The following is a 26,443-nucleotide window of genomic DNA, read 5'->3' on the forward strand; positions in this document are numbered from 1 at the left end:
ACATGTTTCACTGTGTTGGTCAGGTTGGTCACAAATTCCTGGCCTCAAATGATCCACCCACCTCGGCCTCCCGAAGTGCTGGGATTATAGGCACAAGCCACCACATCTGGCCTATTGGTGAATATTTTTAAATAGTTACTTAATCCAGTAAGTCTTTTTATGGAAAGACTAGGAGGTATCTTTTTACACTTAGAATAAATCTTTACCAGGGACACAAAGGACACTCCTGGAGTGGGTGCAGAGGATACAGCCCCCATGATCCAACAGTTCACTCTCAGCAGAGCACAGTGGCTCACACCTGTAATCCCAACATTTGGAGAGGCCGAGCAGGGAGGATTGCTTGAAGCCAGAAGTTTGAGACCAGCCTGGACAACACAGCGAGACTCTATCTCTACATAAAATTTAAAAATTAGCTGGGTATGGTGGCGCATGCCTGTAATCTCAGCTACTTGGGATCACTGGAGCCCAAAAGGTCAAGGCCACAGTGAGCCATGATTAAACCACTGCACTGTAACAGCCTGGGTGACAGAGTGAAACCCTATCTCGTTAAAAAAAAAAATTTTTGCCAGGCGTGGTGGCACATGCCTGCAGTCCCAGCTACTCAGGAGGCTGAGGCTGGAGGGTCACTTGCATCCAGGACTTCCAGGCTATAGTGCGCTATGCCGATCAGGTGTCTGCACTAAGTTCAGCATCAATATGGTGACCTCCCGGGATTGGGGGACCACCAGGTTGCCTATGGAGGGGTGAACCTGCCCAAGTCAGAAACAGAGCAGGTCAAAACTCCCGTGCTGGTCAGTAGTGGGATCATGCCTGTGAATAGCCACTGCACTCCAGCCTGGGCAACATAGTGAGACCCTGTCTCTAAAAACAAAAAAGACCGAGGCGGGTGGATCACAAGGTCAAGAGATTCCTGGCCAACATGGTGAAACCCTGCCTCTACTAAATACAAAAAATTAGCTGGGCATGGTAGTCCATGCCTGTAATCCCAGCTACTTTGGAGGCTGAAACAGGAGAATCGTTTGAACCCAGGAGGTAGAGGTTGCAGTGAGCCGAGAATGCGCCATTGCGCTCCAGCCTGGGCAACAAGAGTGAAACTCCATCTCAAAAAAAGAAAAAAAAAATTTTTTTTTAATTCTCTCTCAGAGGTAGACTAGAAAAACCAAAGATTTCATTGTCACCAGTGGTTAATGTAGTGTTTGTGTAAACAATGTCTCTGGTCTCACAAATGGGAGATACCTCCAATCACAGACTGGATATTCCATAACTCTGGGCAGGCAATGCTGGCATGGGAGTTTCCCAGCACAAATCCAGGCAAGAAGGATCCGCCAACAAGCCCTTATGAATCAGCCTTTTATGACAAAACTCCCCGAGAGCTTGACCCTTTGGGACAACGTGCATGCTGTTTAATGTCTCACACGTCTGAGTCCCCAGCGTTTTGAGACTGGCTGGCTGACATGAATCAAACACCTTTTGTCCCTTGGATGGCAGAGACTAGACAGGGTGACCTTTTTGGTTATAAAGCCAAGCTCTCCAGACGATAAGAGGAGAACCTCATTCAGTTTTTTTGTTTCAGGGACCCACGGCACAGTTCATTTAGATAGATGCAGGTTTGATGAGTGCCATAAATTCACCAGTCTGTGGAGGGTGGTTGGAACAGTAGACTTATAAGGACCTGTGCCTGTGGTTGCTCTCCTTATGACAAACAGCACAAAAGGCATAGACAAAGGAAGACAAAAACTATCTCTGAGATCAAAGAATCAGATAGAAATCTAGAGTACCCACAAAAACACCAAAGGTCACTTTTACCCAAAGAACTAGTTCACAAATACTTTCTCCTGTGAATCCCAGAATAGTGGGAAAAAGACAGCCTTACCACTGTCACCTTGGCCAGCTTCCACGGCGGAGATCCACAAAGCCGACGGTAAGAAATCTGAGGCCGTTTTGTCAGAGCTCCAGGATCTCAGCTGCAGCAGCTCCCGGTGAGTAGTGTTCCAGCCAGCAAAGGATGGCCCCACGCGGGCCACCAGTGTCTGTAGGGGACCTGGAGATCACCTCCCACCCCGTGTTTGCTCTTACTAGGCTCTTTAGCTGGACCTAGAAACCAAATTGACACCAGACAGATTAACAAGCAAAAGTATATAAAAGTTAGTTTTACATGTATGTGAAGTTTTTTTTTTGTTTTTTTTTTTAATGAATGAGAGGTTCTTAGGTTGCCCAGGTTGGCCTTGAACTCATAGCCTCGCCTCCTCAAGCGCCAGGACAAGTGGCCCGAGCCACCGCGGCTCTCACAAATAATTTCTTTCTTTTCTTTTCTTTTCTTTTTTTTTTTTGAGTCAGAGTCTCACTCTGTTGTCAGGCTGGAATGCAATGGTGTGATCTCGGCTTACTGCAACCTCCACCTCCTGGGTTCAAGTGATTCTCCTGCCTCAGCCTCCCATGTAGCTGGGACTACAGGCTCACGCCACCATGCCCGGCTAATTTTTGTATTTTTAGTAGAGACAGGGTGTCACCATATTGGCCAGGCTGGTCTTGAACTCCTGACCTCAAGATCCTCTCACCTCAGCCTCCCAAAGTGCTGGGATTACAGATGTGAGCCACCGTGCCTGGCCATTTGAAGATCTCCACAAGAGAATGAAGTCTGAAGAAGAGGCCAAAGCAAGATACCTTTTATTTTCTAGACAATGAGTGATAGCTTTAAGAACAAAGGATGGGCCAGGTGCAGTGGCTCACGCCTGTACTCACAGCACTTTGGGAGGCTGAGGTGGGCGGATCACCTGAAGTCAGGAGTTTAAGACCAGTCTGACCAACCTGGTGAAACCCCATCTTTAAAACAAAACCAAAAAAAAAAACAAAGGATGGCTGGGTGCAGTGGCTCAGACCTGTAATCCCAGCACTTTGGGAGACTGAGGCAGGCAGATCACTTTAGGTCAGGAGTTTGAGACCAAACTCTCTCTCTACTAAAAATACAAAAATTAGCTGGGCATGGTGGCACATAGCTGTAATTCCAGCTACTCGGGAGGCTGAGGCAGGAGAATTGCTTGAAGGGAGGTGGAGGCCGCAGTGAACCGAGATTGTGCCACTGCACTCCAGCCTGGGTGACAGAGTGAGACTCCATCTAAAAGAAAAGAAAAGAAAAGAGCTGGGCATGGTGGTGCGTGCCTGTTATTCCAGCTACTCGGAGGCTGAGGCTGGAGAATCGCTTGAGTCCAGGAGTTCTGGGCTGCTGTGCGCTATGCCAATTGGGTGTCCGCACTAAGTTCGGCATCAATATGGTGACCTCCCAGGAGCGGGGGACCACCAGGTTACCTAAGGAGGGGTGAACTGGCCCAGGTTGGAAACAGAGCAGGTCAAAACTCCTGTGCTGATCAGTAGTGGGATCCCACCTGTGAATAGCCACTGTACTCCTACCTGGGCAAGATGGCGACACCCTGTCTCTTAAAAAAAAAAAAAAAATTGGCTGGTCATGGTGGCTCAAGCCTATAATCCCAGCACTTTGGGAGGCCGAGGCAGGTGGATCCACCAGGTCAAGAGATTAAGACCATCGTGGTTAACATGGTAAAACCCCATCTCTACAAAAAAAAGAAAATTTTAAATTAAAAAAAAGAAGAAGGGGCTGGGTGTGGTGGCTCATGCCTGTAATCCAAGCACTTTGGAGGCCAAGGCGGGCAGATCACCTGAGGTTGGGAATTCAAGACCAGCCTGACCAACATGGTGAAACCCCGTCTTTAAAAAAAATAATAAATAAATAAATAAAGAAGAAGGAAATGAGAGGACAAAGAACAGCTGGCTAGGGGCAGTAAATTTCCTAGGGAAGTCACTAGGAGATATGGGGTGGGGGTCAGTGTAAAACTAGCAAAGGATAAGAGTGACTTTGTTAAGTATATTCATGTAGGTCCATTGCAGGCTCCAAATCCCAGTCTCTGATTTCATCAGAGGGCTATTTTTTTTTTTTTTTTTTTGCATTAAAAAAATTATTTGGCCAGGTGCGGTGGCTCAAGGCTGTAATCCCGCACTTTGGGAGGCCAAGGCAGGTGGATCACGAGGTCAAGAGATCGAGACCATCCTGGTCAACATGTGAAACCCCGTCTCTACTAAAAATACAAAAAATTAGCTGGGCACGGTGGCACGTGCCTGGAATCCCAGCTACTCAGGAGGCTGAGGCAGGAGAATTGCCTGAACCCAGGAGGCGGAGGTTGTAGTGAGCCGAGATGGCACCATTGCACTCTAGCCTGGGTAACAAGAGCGAAACTCCGTCTCAAAAAAAATTATTTTATTGGCATATATAATAATGGGGCATCACACAATCCATGAGTCCCTACATTAAGTAGCATATGGTATACAAAGCAGGTCTAGGGCAGTTCTAGGGATATAACTGGCACTTAAATACATTTCAGTTCTTAAAGGTAGTATGGGGAAAGAACACTAAAATAACAGTAACACATCTTTTTAAACAAATTAATTCTTTGATTTTTCAAACACCTTGAAGCCAAAGGAAACTCATGATTCAAATGAATAGGTATGGATCATTTTATTCAATACTTGTATTTAGAGAATATATGTGAATCAGACTTTCCAATGATTAATATTAGTGTATAAGACTGATAGCTTTTGAAAGGGCAGTTAAAGGTTATCTTCTACTTTTTTTTTTTTTTTTTTGAGACGGAGTTTCGCTCTTGTTACCCAGACTGGAGTGCAATGGTGGGATCTCGGCTCACCTCAACCTCCGCCTTCTGGGTTCAAGCAATTCTCCTGCCTCAGCCTCCTGAGTAGCTGGGACTACAGGCACGCACCACCATGCCCAGCTAATTTTTGTATTTTTAGTAGAGACGGGGTTTCACCTTGTTGACCAGGATGGTCTCGAGCTCTTGACCTCATGATCCACCTGCCTCGGCCTCCCAAAGTGCTGGGATTATAGGCGTGAGCCTCCGCGCCCGGCCATCTTCTACTATTTTCTAACTTCATAAATTCTTTTGTTTGAAAGATGGGAGATAAAGTTTAAATTCATTTTTAGTTTGCTAAATCAACCTTCAGAATGCCTGCCGCTGAGATCTTTCTTAGGAAGGCCTTTGTCGACATAATATACCTGTAAAATAAGCATTCGTGTTTCCTTCTGATACTTTTCTCACTTGCATATGTAAAAGTTTCAATCTGTGTTCCATCAGCCACTCATGTTTGTGATATAAAATTTCATTAGTTTTCTTCAAAGAGCAGGCATTTTTTCATTAATAATTCATCCTTTCCTATTCATATCTGTGAACATTATCAGTCCTTACATATATCTTATATCATTTCAGTGTTTCTGGACTTCCTGTTCGGTTCTATGCATTTATCTGTATTTTCAGCTGTGCGACTTGTCCTGGGCGTCCAGGTCTCGGCTCCTGCGGGCCAGGCAGCTCCACCTCCCAGGCGTCACCCCTGACAGCCGCCCTGTGGATCCTCCGCTGTTCGGCGTCCCGGATTCGGTGCCCGGAAGCGGTGTAGACGGAGTCTATGGGGCTCAGGACCTGAGGTTCTGCTCTGCCTTGGCCCCCACTTGGCGTGGATGGCGCACAGATTGGTGTCCTCAAAGAGCCCCACCAGGTAGGCCTCGCAGGCCTCCTGCAGCGCCATCACCGCAGAGCTCTGGAAACGCAGGTCGGTGTTAAAGCACTGCGCGATCTCACGGACCAGACGCTGGAATGGCAGCTTGCGAATCAGTAGCTCGGTGGACTTCTGGTACTGGCGGATTTCCCGGAGAGCGACGGTGCCCGGCCGGTAGCGGTGCGGCTTCTTCCCGCCGCGGGTGGCTGGAGCGCTCTTGCGAGCAGCCTTGGTGGCCAGCTGCTTGCGCGGCGTTTGCCGCCAGTGGACTTACGAGCTGTTTGCTTCGTACGAGCCATGAGAAGGGGTTTCAGAAAATGGTTGCGACTCGAGGGCTATTTTCTTACTCCGCTATGGTTTGTGTTCCACTCCCATAGGAATCTTTTTTTTTTTTTTTTTTTTGATATTACACTTTAATAGGTTTCAGAAGGCTCCGTGGAGAAATGCTAATAGGCTGAAATGTCCCAATCGAGAGGGATTCAGTTCGCGCTCAGCCGATCTAATCCTTTTTTCTGCTCTGATTTTTTGTTGGTGGGGGGAAAGGGGAGCACCACGTAAAGAGGGGCTTTGGGGAGGGGCGCGCGGTGCGAAGGGCGGCAGCCCGGGCCTGGGCCGAGCCGGGGGCGCGCCCTGGTCCGCGTTTCTATAGGAACCTCTTTTAGAAGATCAGAGACTCACCCGCTGCCCGCCGCCGCGGCCTCTCCAAAATATTAATCAGTAATCATCTGACACTGCGTTTCAGGGAGGGACCTGCAGGCCAGTGCTAGGAAAACAGCCTTTTCCCCTGCCCATCTCACCCGACCGCGCTGCTGGGGGAGAGGGAATGAATCGCTGCTTTGTATTAAAAGGAAGAAAAAAAAAACAGGGAAAAAGCAGCCCTTGTCTGTTTTGGCGTCTCCACCGCGCGTACTAGAAACGCACCCTAGGGGAGGCGGGGGCCCGGGGCTCGGGGCAGGGGGCAGGGGCCAGGGTGCAGCTCGCCGGGCCCCCAGGCCCTCCCCAGCTCGCTTGGCTTGTCACCTCCTCCTGCCTGCATAGGAATCTTTTTGGCTTGCTGCATGCTAGAGGAGACCAGTCAGCTAGCTCTTCCTGAAACTACAATGTCTCCGATATTTTCAACTCAAAATAATCACTATAGCAATCTAGCATATTTTGGGATGGCACATACTTTAGTACTTCAAGATACAGAAAGCAAGAAAACCAGGGAAACCTACAGACCTACAACAATATTTGAGTTCCTCTCATTTTAAAACAAGTTTCCTCTAAAACTTACCTCCAGGTTGGGAGGTGGCTCACGCCTGTAATCCCAGCACTTTGGAAGGCTGAGGCGGGTGGATCATGAGGTCAGGAGTTCGAGACCAGCCTAGCCAACATGGCAAAAACCCGTCTCTACTAAAAGCACAAAAATTAGCCAGGTGTGGTGGCGGGCACCTGTAATCCCAGCTATTCAGGAAGCTGAGGCAGGAGAATCCCTTAAACCAGGAGGCAGAGGCTGCAGTGAGGCGATGTTGCGCCTCTGCACTCCAGCCTGGGCGACAAGAGCAAGACTCTGCCTCAAAACAACCAATAACAAAAAACCCACGTCCATTCATCTGCAAACATAGCTCCTTTGCTTCCCATGCAGACTTTCCCAGGGTCACGTTTTTGTTTTGTTTTTTTTTGCTTGGTGAGTGTGTGTGTGTGTGTGTGTGTGTGTGTGTGTGTGTCGGAATCTTGCTCTGTTGCCCACAGTGGAGTACAGTAGTGCAATTTTGGCTCACTGCAGCCTCCACCTCCAGGGTTCAAGTGATTCTCCTGTCTCAGCCTCCCAACTAGCTAGGATTACAGGTGCCCACCACCATGCCTGCCTAATTTTTGTATTTGTAGTAGAGACAGGTTTCCCCAGGTTGGCCAGGCTGGTCTTGAACCCTTGACCTCAGGTGATCCACCCATCTTGGCCTCCCTAAATGCTGGGATTACGGGCATGAGCCACTGCGCCCAGCCCCCCAGGGTCATGCTACACTTGCTGTCCTCACTTCTAGCCTCCCGTTCATATATTTCTTCCCTGGGAAAAGCATCCCTCCCCTCTGTCCCCTGGAACTGCAATAGGTCCCTTAAACCAGAGTTAGGTCTTAAATGGAATTCTGGAAAGCAAGAAACTAAATGAGAGATTTCCATGGTAGAGGATTGCCAGTGGTGTTGTGTAAGGTGGTATAGGGTGGGAGAGTCCGTTTAGAGTTGGAATAGCTGTCCCCAGGTGAGGAGAGGGGTGGCTTGTACTCATCTAGTTCCAGAGGATTCAGGCAAAGAGCTTTGGAATACTAATCCCCCATTAATCTGGTTTTAATTATTGGAGATCGACTAAGGTCTGAAAATATTAAATAGAAAATTCCAGAAATACCATATGCAATTCATAGATTATTCATTGTGAACAGGTCTGAGTAGATGATAAAATCTCTTGCTATCCTGCTCATCTCACCCAGTTCATGAATTCTCCCTAATCCACCCGTTAGTCATTCAGTAGCCAACTCAGTTAGCAGGTGTGTAGATATCACAGTGCTTGCGTTCAAGGAGCCCTTATTTCACTTCATAATGACCCCAAAGGAAGAGAGTAGTGATGCTGGCAATTTAGAGATGCTGGAGGAGACCATAAAGTGCTACCTTTAAGGGAAAAGGTGAAAGCTAGCCTAGCGTGGTGGCTCACACTTGTAATCCCAGCACTTTGGGAAGCTGAGGTGGGTGGATCATGAGGTCAGGAGATCAAGACCATCCTGGCCAACATGGTGAAAGCCCATCTCTACTAAAAAGCAAAAAATTAGCTGAGTATAGTGGCATGCACCTGTAGTCCCCAGCTACTTGGGAGCCTGAGGCAGGAGAATCACTTGAACCTGGAAGGCGAAGGTTGCAGTGAGCCGAGATTGAGCCATTGCACTCCAGCCTGAGTGACAGAGTGAGATTCCTTCTCAAAAAAAAAGGAGGTCGGAGCGCAGTGGCTCACGCCTGTAATCCCAGCACTTTGGGAGGTCAAGGTGGGCATATTGCCTGACATCAAGAGTTCAAGACCAGCCTGACCAACACGATGAAACCCCCATCTTAAAATAAAATAAAAACAGAAAACTTAGCTTGGCATTGTTGTGGGCTCCCATAATCCCAGCCACTCAGGAGGCTGAGACAGAATCATTTGAACCCAGGAGGTGGAGGTAGCAGTGAGCAGATTTCACCACCGCACTCCAGCTCAGCTGATGGAGACTCTGTCTCAAAATAATAATAGTAATAATAATTAAGGAAAATATATATATATACACACACACACACACACACACACATTCACAAAGGAAAAAATCCAGGTGTGGAGGCTTACTCCTGTAATTCCAGCACTTTGGGAGGCTGAGGTGGGAGATCGGATTGATTCCAGGAGTTCAAGACCAGCCTGGGCAACATGGGTGAAACCCTGTCTCTACTAAGAAAAAAAAAATTAGCCAGGTGTGCTGGCATGGGACTGTAATTTCGGCCACTGGGGAGGCTGAAGCAGGAGAATTGCTTGAACTGAGATCGTGCCACAGCACCCAGGCTGGAGTGCAATGGCTCAATCTCTGCTCACTGCAACTGTGGCCTCCCAGGTTCAAGTGATTGTCCTGCCTCAGCCTCCTGAGTAGCTGGGATTACAAGCACCCACCACCAAGCCCAGCCTGGGCCAGGTAGGCCTGCGTACCCTGATGGTTCCCTCTCTATGACACATTGGGAACTTATTTTTGAGACGCCCAGGCTGGAGTGCAAGTAGCCTAGGCTCACTGCAACCTCCACCTCCTGAGTTCAATTAGTTCTCCTGCCTTAGCCTCCTGGGTAGCTGGGATTGCAGGTTGCACGCCACCACAACCAGCTAATTTTTTTTATCTCCCATAGAGAGGAGGTTTTACCATGTTGGTCAGGCTGGTCTCGAACTCTCAGCTTGTGATCTGCCCACCTCAGCCTCCCAAAGTGCTGGAATTACAGGGGTGAGCCACCATGCCTGGCCGACACATTGGGAACTTGATGCCCTTTGCCTGCCACTGTCTCCCTGAGGGCCAGGAATGTACCCAACTCTTCTCTTTGTCCCTAGCACCCAAGACAGAGTCAGGCTCAGCTCCTGCCTTTGTGGCAGCCTGTATCTACAGGCCCAGCCCTGGCCTCCCAGTGGCCTCTTTAGGCCAAGCTAGTACCTCCTGGTGGCCTCTCTGGGCCCAGTGTTGGCTTTCTGAGGTTTCAGTGAGGCAAGAGGACACCACTGCATTCCAGCCTGGGCGACAGAGCAAGACACTGTCTCCAAAAAAAAAAAAAAAAAAAAAATGCCAAAGCCTGAAAAAAGACCTCCAAAGGCCAATCTCAGGTTCTACAATGTGATGATACAGAGTGATTGGGGAATTTGCAAAAATCTTGTGACCTCTGGAATAATGGATGAATTCAGGCCACTCTCACCCTCCTAACTTGGTAGTCTTTTATTAGTTTTAGAGGGGTAGCTTGTTGGGTTGGCTTTCTTATTTAAACTTTGAACTAAATTTCTGATTTCTGTGACTGTCTCAATTTTACAAAGGCAGTCTTTTCAGAGAGGTTAGAACCAGAGCAACTCCATCTTGAATAGGGTCTGGGTAAAATGAGGCTGAATCCTGCTGGGCCACATTTCCAGGATGTCAGTCATTCTATTTTTTTTTTTTTTTAGGACATAGTCTCACTCTGTCACCAGGCTGGAGTGCAGTGGCACAATCTCAGCTCACTGCACTCTCTGCCTCCCAGGTTTAAGACTTTCTCCTGCCTCAGCATCCCAAGTAGCTGGGACTACAGGCATGCACCACCACCCTCAAGTGAGTTTTAGTATTTAGGGGTTGTCTCGTCTTGTCGTGGGTTGTCTTGGGTTGTCTTGTCTTGTTTTGTCTTGTCTCGGGTTGTCTTGTCTTCTTTTGTCTTGGGTTGTCTTGTCTTGTTTCATCTTGGGTTATCTTGTCTTGTGTTGTCTTGTCTTGTTTTGTCTTGGGTTATCTTGTCTTGGATTGTCTTGTCTTGTTTTGTCTTGGGTTATCTTGTCTTGGATTGTCTTGTCTTGTTTTGTCTTGGGTTATCTTGTCTCGGTTATCTTGTCTTGGGTTGTCTTGTCTTGTTTTGTCTTTGGGTATCTTGTCTTGGGTTGTCCTGTCTTGTTTCATCTTGGGTTATCATATCTTGGGTTATCTTGTCTTGGTTTGTCTTATCTTGTTTTGTCTTGGGTTATCTTGTCTCAGGTTGTCTTGTCTTGTTTTGTCTTGGGTTATCTTGTCTCAGGTTGTCTTGGGTTGTCTTGTCTTCTTTTGACTTGGGTTATCTTGTCTTGTTTTGCCTTGGGTTATCTTGTCTTGTTTCATCTTGTCTTGTCTTGTCTTGGGTTGTCTTGTCTTGTTTCGTCTTGGGTTATCTTGTCTTGGGTTGTGTTGTGTTGTCTTATCTTGTGTCTTTTTTTTTTTTTTTTGAGATGGAGTCTCACTCTGTTGCCCAGGCTGGAGTGCCCACCTCATCTTCCCAAAGTGCTGAGATTACAGGTGTGAGCCACCACACCTGGCTTTTTTTGAGACAGAGTTTTGCTCTTGTTGCCTAGGCTGTAATGCCATGGCCCAATGTCAGCTCACAGCAATCTCTACCTCCCAGGTTCAAGCAGTTCTCACCCTCCCTAGTAGTTGGGATTACAGGCATGCACCCTATGCTCAGCTAATTTTGTATTTTTAGTAGAGACAAGATTTCTCCATGTTGGTCAGGCTGGTCTCAAACTCCCAACCTCAGGTAACCCACCTGCCTCAGCCTCCCAAAGTGTTGGTATTACAGGTGTGAGCCACCATGCCCGGTTCCTTTACTTTCTGAATAAACTGGCTTTCACTCTACTCTGTAGATGTCCCCCGAATTCTTTTTTGCATGAGATCAAAGGACCTTCTCTAGGGGTCTGGATCGGGACCCCTTTCCAGTAAGGGATTCCCCATCTCTCTAGTCCTATCCCCAGAGACAAGCCTGTCTCGTGATTACCTTGGATTACCTTCCAAAGATGCTGTGTGAGACTGGGCATGGTGGCTCATGCCTGTAATTCCAGCATTTTGGAAGGCTGAGGTGGGCTGGTAACCTGAAGTCAGAAGTTCGAGACCATTCTGACCAACATGGTGAAACCCCGTCTCTACTAAAAATACAAAAATTAGCTGGGTGTGGTGGCGTGCGCCTATAATCCCAGCTACTCAGGAGGCTGAGGCAGGAGAATTGCTTGAACCTGGGAGGCGGAGGTTGCAGTGAGCCGAGATTGCGCCACTGCACTCCAGCCTGGTGCCTGGCGACGGAGGGAGACTCTGTCTCAAAAAAAAAAAAAAATAAATAATAAATAAATAAACTGTGAAAGCTCTTGACTTTATAAGTAAAAAAAAAAATCATATATTAAGGTTACATCATATGTTAAGGTTACTAAGATCTGTGGTAAGAACAAATATTCTTTTTTTTTTTTTTTTTTTGAGACAGAGTCATGCTCTATCGCCAGGCTGGAGTGGTAGAGTGGTGTGATCTCTGCTCTCGGCAACCTCTGCCTCCTGAGTTCAAGAGATTCTCTTGCCTCAGTAGCTGGGACTACAGGTTTGCGCCACCATGTCCAGCTAATTTTTGTATTTTTTTTTTTTTTTTTTTTTTGAGACAGACTGGAGTGTCTCAAAAAGACTGGAGTGTCTTGTTACCCAGACTGGAGTGCAATGGCACGATCTCGGCTCACGCAACCTCCGCCTTCTGGATTCAAGCAATTCTCCTGCCTCAGCCTCCTGAGTAGCTGGGACTACAGGCGTGCACCACCATGCCCAGCTAATTTTTTGTATTTTTAGTAGAGACAGGGTTTCACCATGTTGGCCAAGATGGTCTCGATTTCTTGAACTTGTCATCTGCCCGCCTTGGCCTCCCAAAGTGCTGGAATTATAGGCGTAAGCCACCACACCCAGCGAGAAAGAATATTTTATCCTTAAAATTTTGAAGAAGAAAAAAGAAATTTGTGCAGAATATATAAGGGTTCAATATCATCTGTGATTTCAGGCATCCACTGGGGTTCTTGAAATGTGTCCCACGGATAAGAGGAGACTACAATAACTATAAGGTAGTTACTTCTGGCCAGGTGCGGTGGTTCATGCCTATAATCCCAGCACATTGGGAGGCTGAGGCGGGCAGATCACCTGAGGTCAGATTTCGAGACCAGCCTGGCCAACATGGCAAAACCCATCTCTACTAAAAATACAAAAAGAAAAAATATTAGCAGAGCATGGTGGTGGGCGCCTAGAATCCCAGCTACTTAAGAGGCTAAGGCAGGAGAAAGGCTTGAACCCAGGAGGCAGAAATTGCAGTGAGCTGAGATTGCACCACTGCACTCCAGCCTGGGCTAGAGAGGGAAACACTGTTTCAAAAAAATAAAGGTTAGGCCCCAGGCTGGCTTCCTGATACTGACAGGATTCAGGCACATCTTTCCATAAGTGGTTAGCTTTGCAGACCATTTCCAACCAGATCTGGTGTGGACGGAAAGCCTGTTAGAACTAGAGGTCTTTTTTTTTTTTTTTTTTTTGAGATGGAGTTTTGCTCTTGTTACCCAGGCTGGAGTGCAATAGCGCGATCTCGGCTCGCTGCAACCTCCACCTCCTGGGTTCAGGCAGTTCTCCTGCCTCAGCCTCCTGAGTAGCTGGAATTACAGGCACGCGTCACTATGCCCAGCTAATTTTTTGTATTTTTAGTAGAGACGGGGTTTCACCATGTTGACCAGGATGGTCTCGATCTCTTGGCCTCGTGGTCCACCCGCCTCTGCCTCCCAAAGTGCTGGGATTACAGGCTTGAGCCACCGGGCCCGGCCAGAACTAGAGGTCTTCCATATGTTTGCCGGCTGCTTCTACCTTTCAGCACAGGGACTGGGCAGTCAGGTTAGCAAAACTGGCCAGGCGCGGTGGCGCGTGCCTGTAGTCCCAGCTACTCGGGAGGCTAAGGTGAGAGGTTCCCTTGAGCCCATCTGGGCTGTAGTGCACTATGACGATCGGGGGTCTGCACTAAGTTCAGCATCAATATGGTGACGTCCCCCGAGTGGGGCAGGGGACCACCAGGTTGCCTAAGGAGGGGTGAACCAGCCCAGATCAGAAATGGAGCAGGTCAAAATTCCTGTGCTAATCAGCAGTGGGATCATGCCTGTGAATAGCCACTGCACTCCAGCCTGGGCAACATAGCTAGACCCTGTCTCTTAAAAATGACACAACAACAACAACAACAAAAAAAACCTGATCCTCAGAGCAGACGAGGAAGGCAGCGGGGTGTCTGACTCAGGACCTGTGATGAAGCTGCTTCTCTGAGATTCCAGGACAACAAAGGAAGAAGAAAGGGATGACATTTCCCCTCAGTACACTGAAATGGAACTCTCCACAGCCGACTGAGGAGGCATTGCATTTGTTTCTCAGTATCTGAAGGGGATTGATTCCAGGACCCCTCACGGTTACCAAAATTCAAGGATGCTGAAGTCCCTGATGTGAAATGGCGTGGTATTTGCATATAACCTACACATATCCTCCCGTATACTCCATTAGTATTATTCTTTTTTGTTTTTCTTTTTAAAAATAAAGACAGGGTTTCACGATCTTGGCCAGGCTAGTCTTGAACTCCTGACCTCGTGATCCACCTGCCTTGGCCTCCCAAAGTGCTGAGATTACAAGCATGAGCCACCACGCCTGGCCTAGTATGATTTTTTGAGACATGGTGTCCCTCTGTCATCCAGGCTGGAGTGTGGTAGCATGATCATGACTCACTGCAACTTTGAGCTTCCTGGCTCAAGGGATCCTCCCAGCCTCCCGAGCAGTTGAGACTGTAGTTGGAGGTACAGGCATGCGCCACTGCGCCTGGCTCATTTTAAATTTTTTTTTTTTTTTGTAGAGACAGAGTCGTACTATGTTGCCCAGGCTGGTCTTGAATTCCTGGGCTCAAGTGACTCTCCCTTCTCAGCCTCCCAGGTAGCTGGGAATACAGGCGTATTCCCTGTAACCATGCTGGCTAATTTTGGTGTGTTTTTTTTGTTTTTGTTTTTTTTTTTGGAGAGGCAGGGTTTGGCCTTACGACCCAAGCTGGAACTCCTGAGCTCAATGAATCCAACCTCCTTGGCCTCCCAAAGGGCTGGGATTCTGTGAGTACCCATTCTATGAGATTTGTGAGCCACTGCATCTGGTCAGGTTTGGGTTGCTTTTGTTGTTGTTTTTGAGACAGAGTCTCACTCTGTCGCCCAGGTTGGAGTGCAGTGGCATGACCTAGGCTTACTGCAGTTTCTGCTTCCCAGGTTCAAGCGATTGTCCTGCCGCCTCAGCCTCCGAGGAGCTCGGATTACAGGTGCCTGCCACTACACCCAGCTAATTTTTGTGTTTTTAGTAGAGACGGGGGTTTCACCATGCTGGCCAGGCTGGTCTTGAACTCCTGACCTCAGGGGTTCCACCCACCTCAGCCTCCCAAAGTGCTGGGATTACAGGTGTGAGCCACCGCTCCTGGCTGAGGTTTGGGTTTCTAATGATCCCACCAACCAAGTGTGAACATAGTCCCGGACAGGTAATTTTTTGCTCCCTTTCCTCCCACCCTCCTTTTGGAATTCCCACTGTTTATTGTTCCCATCTTTGTGTCCATGTTAACTCCGTGTTTACCTCCCACTTAACAGAGAGAACACAAGGTTTTCTGTTTCTGCATTAATTCACTTAAGATAATGGCCTCCAGCTGTATCCATGTTGCTGCAAAAAACACAATTTCCTTTTGGTATTTAAATCTTCGAGTTCAGCACTTACCTTGGTGGGAATAATTTCTTTTTCTTTCTTTGTTTTTCTAAAACAATCCCCAAATACCTTATTAGGATGCCCAAAACATCTCCTTTGCAAATTAATCTACCTAGAAGCAAAACAAAACTTCACAGCAGCCTGAAAGAGACCACTTGAAGGTCATTAAAATGTGATTGTGGCCAGGCTCACTCCTGTAATCCCTGCACTTTGGGAGGTGGAGGTGGGCAGATCATGAGGTCAGGAGTTCAAGACCAGCCTGGCTAACATAGTGAAACCTCATCTCTACTAAAAATACAAAAATTAGCTGGGCGTGGTGGCAGGTGCCTGTAATCCTAGCTACTCAGGAGGCTGAGGCAGGAGAATTGCTTGAGCCTGGGAGGCAGAGGTTTTAGTGAGCTGAGACCACACTGTTGCACTCCAGCCAGGGCGACAGAGCAAGACTCCATCTCACAAAAAAACAAAATGTGATTGTAAGTAATGCCCTACACTGCCAGTCTCACAGTGAGTTAAGCCAGTAGATACGCAGATTGTCCCCTGGGCCTCTGTTCACTTCTTCCTTTCCTGCTACCTGTGGCTCAATGCAGTTTTCAGGACATTGTCCTTTTTTAAAAAATATTTATATTTATTTATTTATTTTGAGATGGAGTCTCACTCTGTCGCCTAGGCTGGAGTGTAGTGGCATGATCTCAGCTCTTTGCAACCTCTGCATCCTTGGTTCAAGTGATTCTCCTGACAGCCTCCCAGGCAGTTGGGATTACAGGTGCCCACCACCACGTCTGGGTAAGTTTTTGTTGTTGTTTGTTTGTTTTTGAGATGAAGTCTTGCTCTGTCACCCCCGAGCTGGAGTGCAGTGGCTCGATCTCACCTCACTGCAACCTCCACCTCCTGGGTTCGAGTGATTCTCCTACCACAGCCTCCCTTGTAGCCAGGATTATAGGCATTTGCTACCATACCTGGGTAATTTTTTTATATTTAGTAGAGATGGGGTTTCACCATGTTGGCCAGGCTAGTCTCTAACTCCTGGCCTAAAGTGATCTACCCACTTTGGCCTCCCAAAGTACTGGGATTACAGGTGTAAGCCACTACTCCCAGCTGGCACTGTCCTATTTACTTCTGTTTACCTGCCACTAGAAAACCATCAGTCCATCCCAATTCATGAGAAACAGGCTCTGATATGGCACGAATCTGAACCTTGACTCACCATCATCTATGTGCTAGGTAGGCATGTTCTGGAAAATTTTACCTGACAAGAAACCCAAGCGGCACTCAGGGGATCAGAGGAACACACTTTATTATGCTGGTGGGCCCAGAAGGGTTCACACCCAGAAGTCTGGACCCTGGCTAAGAGGAGTACACAGTTATAGGTGAAGGGGCATGGGAAGTAACTCAGGACTTTAGACAACGAGGCAGTTTCTCTTAAGGTTTTCCAGTTAGTAAGCAATAAGCTGAGGCACAGAAGCAGAAAGAGACAGTTACTAACAAAAATAGAATCAGTTTTAAAAATAGGGACAGTTGCTGACAAAGTGGTGACAAAATCCCAGGCAAAATTTCCACTTCAGGCACAATGGTAGCTGCTTTGTAAGAGCTCATTTCCCAGCTACTCGGGAAGCTGAGGCAGGAGAATTGCTTGAACCCAGGAGGTGGAGGTTGTGGTGAGCCAAGATCGTGCCATTGCACTCCAGTCTGGGTAACAACAGTGAAACTCCATCTCAAAAAAAAAAAGCTCATTTCATGATCAAAGCATCATATGGGTACATGGTAATAATGAGGATTGTGATGAGGAAGCAGAGCAGTGGAGAGCTCCATGTAACCAACCAACGCTGAAGCTCAACTCTTCTCCAGGGCATGTTTTCTTGGAGTCTGCTGCACCCAATGAGGATGGAAGGGACACATTTGGGATGCAAAGATGTTTCCTTTTCCATCTGTAATGAATTCACTTATGGCGGTGCCCTTCAAAACAACACTCCCTGTTGACTAATGGTGTTCAGATTGGTTCTACACTATTCTGAGGACATCCTTGACAACCTTAGGTCATGTTTCTCGAAGCCCTGATTTAGGCATGCTCATCTCAACAATTCCGCGAGGCCAGGGGAGCAGATGAAGAAAAATCTCTGTGCTCTCAAGGGAAGCCGGAAGAGCATTCCTTAACTACTCCTGGGAACGTCCATTTCCAGAGAAGATAGTATGAAGGGAGGCAGACCTTGCAAAGTGTTAAAAAGGGGCTTAACAGGGTGGGTCCCTTGGAGCATTTTAACAAGCCTCGAAGGAGGTGATCTGTTTCCACTGATGCTCCCAGTGGACAGCGAGCTCGGCTCATGGCTTCAGACAGTGAGTCCTTTCTGAGGGTCAGGCGGGCTTTCTTTCTGGAAGTGGGAGAAGGTGGGGAAGTTGGTGGAAGCCTCTCTTTTGGTGATACATTGTGGACTGTGAATGGCAGGTCCTGCCTGATGTGGCTGCCTTAAAGTTTACTGTCCAACATGATGTTCAGTGCTGAGTCTTAAAAAGGGGAAGGGTCAGGAGTTCAAGACCAGCCTGGGCAAATAGTAAGAACTCGTTTCTCTCCAAAATTTTTTTTAAATAATTAGCCAGGTGCGGTGGCATGCGCCTATGGTCCCAGCTACTCGAGAGGCTGAGGTGGGAGGATGGCTTGAGCCCAGAAGGTTAAGGCTACAATTATCTGTGATCATGCCACTGCACACCAGCCTGGGGGATAGAATGGGATCCTGTCTTAATTTTTAAAAAATAAAAAATAAAAAAGGAAGGCTTCAAAAATGAAAGCTGAGAAATCAAGCCAAGCCCTTAAAGCCACCTTTGATGAGTTCAAAAAGTAGAAGGCATCCATGCATGATACAGTTCTTTTTCAAACTGGAAAGTGTAGAAAAGTGGAAAATTTCCCTTTTGCAGGGCAGCGGGGTGGAGGGGGCACTCCTGGGTGCTCTGGATTTGGGCAGAGGCTGGCTTTCTCCTCCACTACGCAGGGGAGGTCTTTCAGGGGAAGGCAGCCTTCGCTTCTTTGCTTGGGCCATGTTGTATTCCTCTGAGTGAATTCTATTTTGAGCTGAGTCACAAGTCAAGAGTGAATCCAAATCTGATTGACTCAGGGGACCTGAGGCTCAAAGTGAGGGCTGGGGCTTTCCCAAGTTGTAAGGGAAAATACTTCATTTTAGGTTTTTCTCCCATTTAACATAAAAATTTGCTTATGTTTTGCTTTCTAGCATCTCTTAATATTTCTCTTGCCTCACACTGTGTGGCTGTCCCAGTAACTGAGCGAGGCCAGAGGCGCAGGAGGACCAAGTTTGACAAATATCAATACATGATTCTTTTAGAGGCCTTCAAAACAGACCCTTATCCTGGAATTACTGTCAGAGAAGAACTGGCCAGAAAAACACAGATTCCCAAGCCACGAATCCAGGTAAAGTATAAATGTAGCTGCTTGTGTTTCTCTAACTGGGAATCGGGGCAGGGGCGGAAGGAGGCGGGGAGGCGGGGAGGCGGGGAGGACTGTTTTTCCACAGGCTTAAAAACCATTTTTGAGTTAATTTTCTCAATGTCTCTGAGAGATCAGTAATATCCCCATTCACTGGACTGGGAAAATAAAGATAAGCAAGGTTTAGTGATTTAGGTTACTATTCTGGCAGGGGTGGTGTCTAAATTGGTTTATGTGGATTATAGCTGTCAAATAGTTGAAATGAAAAATGAAAGGTGCGAGATTAAAAATTAAAAATTAGAAATTAAAGCTGCGAAACTGGGTTGAGCACAGTGTCTTGTGCCTATAATCCCAGTACTTTGGGAGGCCGAGGTGGGTGGATCACGAGGTCAAGAGATCGAGACCATCCTGGTCAACGGGGTGAAACCTTGTCTCTACTAAAAAATACAAAAATTAGCTGGGCATGGCAGTGCGCACCTGTAGTCCCAGCTACTCGGGAGGCTGAGGCAGGAGAATTCCTTGAACCCAGAAGGCAGAGGTTGTGGTGAGCCGAGATCGTGCCATTGCACTCCAGTCTGGGTAACAACAGCGAAATTCCGTCTAAAAAAAAAAAAAAGTTTGAGACCAGCTTGGGCAACATGGTGAAACCCTATCTTTACAAAAAACACAAAACATTATCTGGGTGTGGTGGCGTGCACCTGTGCTCCCATCTACTCGGGAGGCTGATCGGAGGATCACCTGAGCCCAAGAGGTTGAGGCTACAGTGAGCTGTGATTGTGGCACTGTACTCCAGCCTGGGTGACACAGGGTGACCCGGTCTCAAAAAAAAAAAAAAAAATCCAAAATACTGTAAAACTGAAAAATATTCACTAATACATTAAAAAAATTAATCTATTACATGGTCACTTAAATAACATTTTTTTTTTCAAGAAAAGCAACTGTATTGCAAAGCCAGAACATGTAGCAGGAGGAATGGCATCAGAAGACTAGAGAATAGAAAGTTCTCAAATGTTCCGAATTTCACCCATGCCCCACCTCATGCAGCCTCTAGAGAAATCCACTGAGAGAATGGGGAGTGAAAAGGCAGAGGCAAATCACTGAGTGTGGTACAGACACAGTTGTATCCTCGCAGGAACCCCTGGAAGTGTGGGGATCCCTGAGGCTCCCAGGGCTTCTGTGGGATTTGGTCCTCTGGGTCTCAGCCTTGGGGCACACTGTAGTCACTCAGGGCCCCTAGCGTCTCCCCCAGGAGGTCTGAAGTGATCAGTCTGGTGCAGCCCGGGAATTTTCATCTCCCTACCCCCAGGTGATTGACTTCATCTCCCTACCCCCAGGTGATTGACGGGTACAGCCAAGTTTGAGAAACTTGACAGTAGCTGCCCAAAATGAACTCTGAGTCTCTCAGAGTGGAGGCCGAGAATGCAAACTCGCCAGATGATTCTGATGTGTAGCTAGGACTAAACAGTGCCTGTTCTGGACCAAAGGTTTTCAACCCTAGACTCACTCCATCAGTGCCCCACCCCAAAGACCTGCAATCAGAATCTTTGGGAGCCTGGCCCAGGCATGTCTAAGCATTTCAGCTCCAGGTGACTCCAACATGCAGACCTCAGGCCCTACATATGGGACTCTTGGCCGTGATTGCTTGTTGTCATCAACTGGAGAGCTTTACGATGGACTGAACTGTACAATGTCCAATTTACTAGTTTAGGGCTCAATCCCTGGGCCCAGGGAGTTCTGAAATTCCCCAGGGGGTCCACAGGTGCAGCAGAGTTGAATCATCCTCAGCTGTCTCACAGCGGAAGGGAGTGCCGCTCCCACCCCATCTTCTTTTCCTGCTGTTGGAACTCTCCCTCCTCCAACCATCAGCCCCCATCTTCCCAGTCATCTGAGAGCTTCTCTCAGGCAGGCATTGTGTCTTATTCCCTTTTTCTCTTTCTTCTTGCCTTTGGGAGGTGCTTGATAAAGATGATGCAATAATTCAGGACCTAATCAAGTAAGAACGAACATCCACTGAGGATTTGCTCTGTGCAAGGCTCTCTATTAAGAATTTTATTTGAGGGCCAGGTGAGCTGGCTCCCGTCTGTAATCCCAGCACTTGGGAGGCGGAGGTGGATGGATCATGAAATCAAGAGATGGAGACCGTCCTGGCCACCCTGGTAAAACCCCATCGCTACTAAAAATACAAAAATTAGCTGGGCATGGTGGCACATGCCTGTAGTCCTAGCTGCTCGGGAGGCTGAGGTGGGAGAATTGCTTGAACCCAGGAGGCAGAGGTTGCAGTGAGCCGAGATCTCACCACTACACTCCAGCCTGGTGACAGAGCAAGATTCTGTCTAAAAAAAAATTTTTTTTATTAAAAAAAAAATCTATATATCCCAGAGATATTTAAAACAACACAACCCAGATGGGAAAGGTTTGACCTCAGAATTAAGAACACGGTAGAGCAGGGTGAGGGTGGGGATGGGGTAGGGGTTTTCTTTTGTTTTTTGTTTTGAGATGGAGTTTCGCTCTTGTTACCCAGGCTGGAGTGCAATGGTGCGATCTCGGCTCACCGCAACCGCCACCTCCTGGGTTCAAGCAATTCTTCTGCCTCAGCCTCCCTAGTAGCTGGGACTTCAGGCACGCACCACCATGCCCAGCTAATTTTTTTTGTATTTTTAGTAGAGACAGGGTTTCACCTTGTTGACCAGGATGGTCTCGATCTCTTGACCTCGTGATCTACCTGCCTCAGCCTCCAAAGTGCTGGGTTTATAGGCGTGAGCCGCCGCGCCCTGCCAAGGTAGGGGTTTTCTTTCCTATGAATGTCTGCTGTTCCAACTTTACAAAGTGTTCGATAGGAGACAGAAAAGTTGAGATAGCCCTAAGGGTTGGAAGCAAAGAGGATGACAGTCTTATCTGCTGGCCTTAGGAAAATGCAGCTCTGGGGGAGGGAGTCAGCCACCCTGCTAGATCTTTATCACAGCATCCCGTAGACTTTCCAGTCCTTCTGTTCTGGAAGCCCAAACACCCCTACTAGGTACCTACAATTTCATGACCACTTTACAGACAAAAGAACTGGCTTCAAAATTCAGTAAATGGTTTGGGGTCATGGCTGGCTCTCCTTGTATTTCCCAGCATTGAAATGGGAAACCCCAAAATTCTTCAGCTTAGATTTGATAATGCATGTCCCTTCAGGTAATTTGACCCAGAGGGTCTGGCAGAGTTACCTGCATAGGAAGATGGCTCTGTGCTTGCAAAGGCCCCTTTAAAAATATCTAAATAAAAAATTTTCTTTCTTTCCAAATCCTTAAAAGTTTCTGAAGCAAAGGCCCTGAGGGAGGAAGGCGGGCTGGGTTTGGTGAGCGGCCAGCAGCTGGGTGGGCCTGGGGCTGGGTGTGTCCAGAGGTTAGGGGAATGCCAGGTTGAAGAATTGGGTCTTTGTCTTGTAATCAGCTGGTGGGTTGTTTGTGTTGTCACTGCACTGCTCAGTCTGAGGCCTTGCAGCTGCCTGGAGGCTGGGACAGGTAAGCTACCCTTGCAATCCTGGAGGCCTGGCTGAACCCACCCGCCAGCCTGGGTCCCATGACTCATCATTTTGGGTGATTTTGATGCCCTGCCCCAAAACTCAGGAGAAGGGACTGAATGTTTGGGAAAAGGAGAGGTATGTTTTTTACACAGGATATATTTGCCTGAGGTAGAGTCAAAGAAACCCACAAGGATTGAAACTGAACTAATTCCTGGAGTGGTGGCTCACGCCTGTAATCCAGCACTTGGGGAGGCAGAGGTGGATAGATTACCTGAGGTGGGTAGATCACCCGAGGTCAGGAGTTCAAGACCAGCCTAACCAACATGGTGAAACCTCATTGCTACTAAAAATACAAAAATTAGCCAGGCATGGTGGTGTATGCTTATAATCTTAGCTACTTGGGAGGCTGAGGCAGGAGAATCTCTTGAACCTGGGAGGTGGAGGTTGCAGTGAGCCAAGATGGTGCCACTGCACTTTAGCCTGGACAACAGAGCAACACTCTGTCTCAATAAAAAAAAGAAAAGAAACTGAATTAAGATTTGTGGTGGCAAGAGGCATTTACCCAGAGACGTGTCTGTTTTATGCATTGCTGTTGTGAACATGAGACCACCCCCATGAGAACAGGCAAAAGTTGTTTTTGTTTTGTTTTTTGAGACAGGGTCTTGCTCTGTGGCCCAGGCTAGAGCAAGTGCAGTGGAGCAGTCTCGGCTCACTGCAACCTCAGCCTCCCGGGCTCAAGCGATTCTCCTGCCTCAGTCTCTGGAGTAGCTGGGACAACAGGTGCCCCCCACCACGCCTGGCTAATTTTTGTATTTTTAGTAGAGATAGGTTTATTGCCATGTTGGCAGGGCTGATCTTGAACTCCTGACCTCAAATGACCCACCTGCCTCAGCCTCCCAAAGTGCTGGGATTGCAGGTGTGAGCCACCCTGCAGGACTGCAAAAGCTGTTTATTCAGATCTTGCTGCTGCAAGGGAGTCAGCCACTGCTGCCGTTCGCAGAGTTCCAGCAGGTCTAGGAGTGGGAAGCTTCATCATTGGACCAGGGAAGCCCCAGGAAGGCTCTGAGGGAGGCTGTGGGCCTGGGGGAGCTGGGGTGGTTGACTAGAAGGAGGTGTTCTATGGGATCGGGTAGAGCAGCACATTTGGCTTTCCTTGGTTGGTCCTGGGTTGCAAGGAAGCGAAGGGGGTGTATACATAAAAAGCAGGAGAGCAGTTCTGTAAGGAGGCTGCAGAGGCATGGGCCCGGGGCTGGTGTGGCAAGTGGCCTGGCCTGTGTGGTCCATTTATATAGTCAGGCCCTGGGCGTTTTCCCAGGGCTGTGCAGCCACACAGTATGTTTTTAATACATATTTGATAATAATGAATGTATATATTTAAAAGGGGGAGTTACATGATATATATATACATATACACATACACTTTTTTTTTTGAGATGGAGTCTTGCTCTGTACTCAGGCTGGAGTGCAGTGGCAAGATCTCTGCTCACTGCAACCTCCACCTCCCAGGTTCAAGTAATTCTCCTGCCTCAGCCTCCCAAGTAGCTGGGACTGCAGGTGTGCGCCACCACACCCAGCTAATTTTTGTATTTTTAGTAGAGATGGGGTTTCACCATGTTGGCCAGGATGGTCTCAATCTCTTGACCTAGTGATCCTCCTGCTTTATCCTCCCAAAGTGCTGGGATTACAGGCATGAGCCACCGCTCCCAGCTGAATAAAAAATTTTTAAGAAGGCAAAGATCCTCACGGTTTTAAAAACAAAATCTGTTTGATAGGACAGAAGAGGTGTTTTTGAGAGGGGACAGGGATAGCAAAGGTTAAACTGCACTTGGAAGGTAGAGGAGAGAAGAGAAGCGGTCCGAGGAAGGTGTGGGCACAAAGGACACTCTCAGAGGGGCTGGGGAACAGGACAGCAGTGAGGCTGCAAGGTGGGGGCTTTGGGAAGACTTCAGGGGACGAAGGTGGGCCACACAGGTAACGGTTTGAATCAGTCTAGCCAAGGAGTTTGCTCGTGCGCTAAGCTCCAGGTGTTTTATTTGGAAGGTGTTTAACGCTTCTCCAGCGTTAACCAACCTTCTTTTCTCTTCGTCCATCCAAATGGAGTTCTTTGTGGAGGTTGAGCCTGTCCCTGCCACAGGCCAGTTTCCTGAAACAGTCCCCTCCCTGCCATTCACCTTTCCGGGCTTAACAGCAAACTCCACAGTAAAATTTGAGAGTGGGTTATATGCTACTTGGTGATAATTATGGGATTGAGCTTGATTAGAAAGTGCCTTTTCCCCCTCTCTCTCCTTCCTTCCCTATCTCCGTCTTTTTTTTTTGAGACGAAGTTTCGCTAGTTAGCCAGGCAATGGCGCAATCTCGGCTCACTGCAACCTCCGCCTCCTGGGTTCAGGCAATTCTCCTGCCTCAGCCTCCTGAGTAGCTGGGATTACAGACACGCACCACCATGCCCAGCTAATTTTTGTATTTTTAGTAGAGATGGGGTTTCACCATGTTGACCAGGACGGTCTCGATCTCTTCACCTCGTGATCCATCCGCCTCGGCCTCCCAACGTGCTGGGATTACAGGCGTGAGCCACCACGCCCGGCTATCCATCTCTCTTTCTTGCCCTCCCAGGTTTGGTTTCAGAACCAGAGAGCTCGTGTACCGAAGAGAAGCCAGAGGAGGCCCTGCGTGGAGACAGCCTGGGTACGGGCCCTGATGCCAGGCCCCGGTCAGCCTGGGCTACTGGTCCCCAGCTACTCCTGCCAGCAGGGCTTCCCAGGAGTCTGAGCAATGTGGACAGCTTCTCTTGGGAACTGGAGGTCGCTTCGGGCCAAGCTCTTCTCCGGGGGAACGCTGGTGTCTCGGGCACGAATATGGCCCCTGCTGACCTGGAGGTGGCAGCCAGCGCGCAGGGCCAGCCTTACAGAGACGTCCTGTGCTCTCCGCCCTCGGGCTCAGCGCTGCTTCCAGGTCCCACTTGCCACCAGCCTTTCCCACAGCTGGAAGCTGGCAGTACTGGGCCTCAAGTTCGTCCCAGGGCACCGGGCCTGCTCCCGCGCTCGGGGTGGAGCAGCAGCCGAGGTGGGGCTGGCAGCCGGGGGAAGCGCCCCGGTGCGCCGGGACCTGGGAGGAGCCGTCTCCGCCGCAACAGTTCTGGCCTCTTTTCCGGCTGCAGCCGCAGCCACAGCCACAGCCACAGCCGTCGCTGGACCCCGCTGAGCTCTAGGAATAGGGTGGTTCTCTTCCTCGAACCCTGCCCGTGCCGGAGGCCCCAGCACCCCCGCCCCAGCGGCCGCTGCGGGGTCTGCACCTCTGGGGACTGCGCAGAAACTAGTGGAAATGACCTCCCAGTGTCGCGCGATGAGAGGCAGATGAACTAAGCCAGGGCTCATAGCTAGAGTTCATATTATGAAACTTGAAGAGGAATATCACGATTTATATAACTTTGTCATGGAAAGGCTTCCAGACATACTTTTCAGGGAAATGAAGTTGTTAGGGTGGGAGGGCCTTGGGGTGCATGGGAGCTAGGAAGTTGCCTTAGATGGGATAAAAAAGGATAGACTATAAATTCATCGGTCCTTCCACTTCCTGACCGAGCAAACACGGAGCACTTAGAATGACAAAGTCCACTAGAGAGAACCGGTGCGGCAGGATGAGGTCAGCTTTGTAGAAATGTATTATATTGTGATCAGTAAAGAGCAATGATTTCCACTCTGGCCGCATCTGCGTCCCGCTGGTGCTCCCTCTTCTCTGCATGATGGTGACTTCTCCCGTCCTGGCGTTTGTGCTGCTCCCTGATCCATCTCCCCTTCTCCAGCGTTAACCAACCTTCTTTTCTCTGCGTCCAGCCAAATGGAGTTCTTTCTGGAGGTTGAGCCTGTCCCTGCCACAGGCCAGTTTCCTGAAACAGTCCCCTCCCTGCCAAACTCCGCAGTAAAATTTGAGAGTGGGTCTGAGTAGAAGATACATTTCTTCTGTCTAAGCGTTCACAGGGTCTGGCATATGGTGTTTCTCCCCTGTGCAATATTTGTCCAGCAGTGCTGAGACGGAGATGGAAAGCGTGAGGGGGGATGGAGGAAGGGGAGCACACCAGCACAGAGGTGATTCACTCAGCAAGGAGGGCGGACACTGCTACCTCATGGTTCAGGAAATAAAGACCCCTCTCATTTTTCT

At 48.4% G+C, this 26,443-nt stretch overlaps 1 protein-coding gene and 1 pseudogene across 16 annotated transcripts in view; one reads left to right on the forward strand and one right to left on the reverse strand.

The window, feature by feature from the left end:
* LOC108591695 (uncharacterized) overlaps positions 1-25,986 on the forward strand; it is a 30,662-nt gene extending 4,676 nt beyond the window's left edge. Inside the window, exons 2-7 of one of the 16 annotated variants that reach the window (XM_078365227.1) lie at positions 1,849-1,979; positions 5,343-5,634; positions 10,256-10,397; positions 15,997-16,136; positions 18,572-18,768; positions 24,902-25,986. In XM_078365227.1, coding sequence (XP_078221353.1) covers positions 25,144-25,650 — 507 coding nt within the window. In that variant the 5' untranslated portion in view covers positions 1,849-1,979; positions 5,343-5,634; positions 10,256-10,397; ... (1 more) ...; positions 18,572-18,768; positions 24,902-25,143 and the 3' untranslated portion in view covers positions 25,651-25,986. Of the gene's footprint in view, positions 1-1,848; positions 1,980-5,342; positions 5,937-10,255; positions 10,398-13,494; positions 15,136-15,996; positions 16,137-16,913; positions 17,685-18,571; positions 18,769-21,432; positions 21,563-22,245; positions 22,424-24,901 lie in introns of those variants that run through there. The other 15 variants (XM_078365234.1, XM_078365214.1, XM_078365262.1 and 12 more) reach the window with 15 other exon arrangements.
* LOC144581433 (histone H3.1-like) lies at positions 4,510-6,353 on the reverse strand (annotated as a pseudogene).
* Positions 25,987-26,443: the final 457 nt, after the last annotated feature.

The sequence above is a fragment of the Callithrix jacchus genome, chromosome 1 (genome assembly GCF_049354715.1).
Source record: "Callithrix jacchus isolate 240 chromosome 1, calJac240_pri, whole genome shotgun sequence".
NCBI classification, from domain to species: Eukaryota; Metazoa; Chordata; class Mammalia; order Primates; family Cebidae; genus Callithrix; species Callithrix jacchus.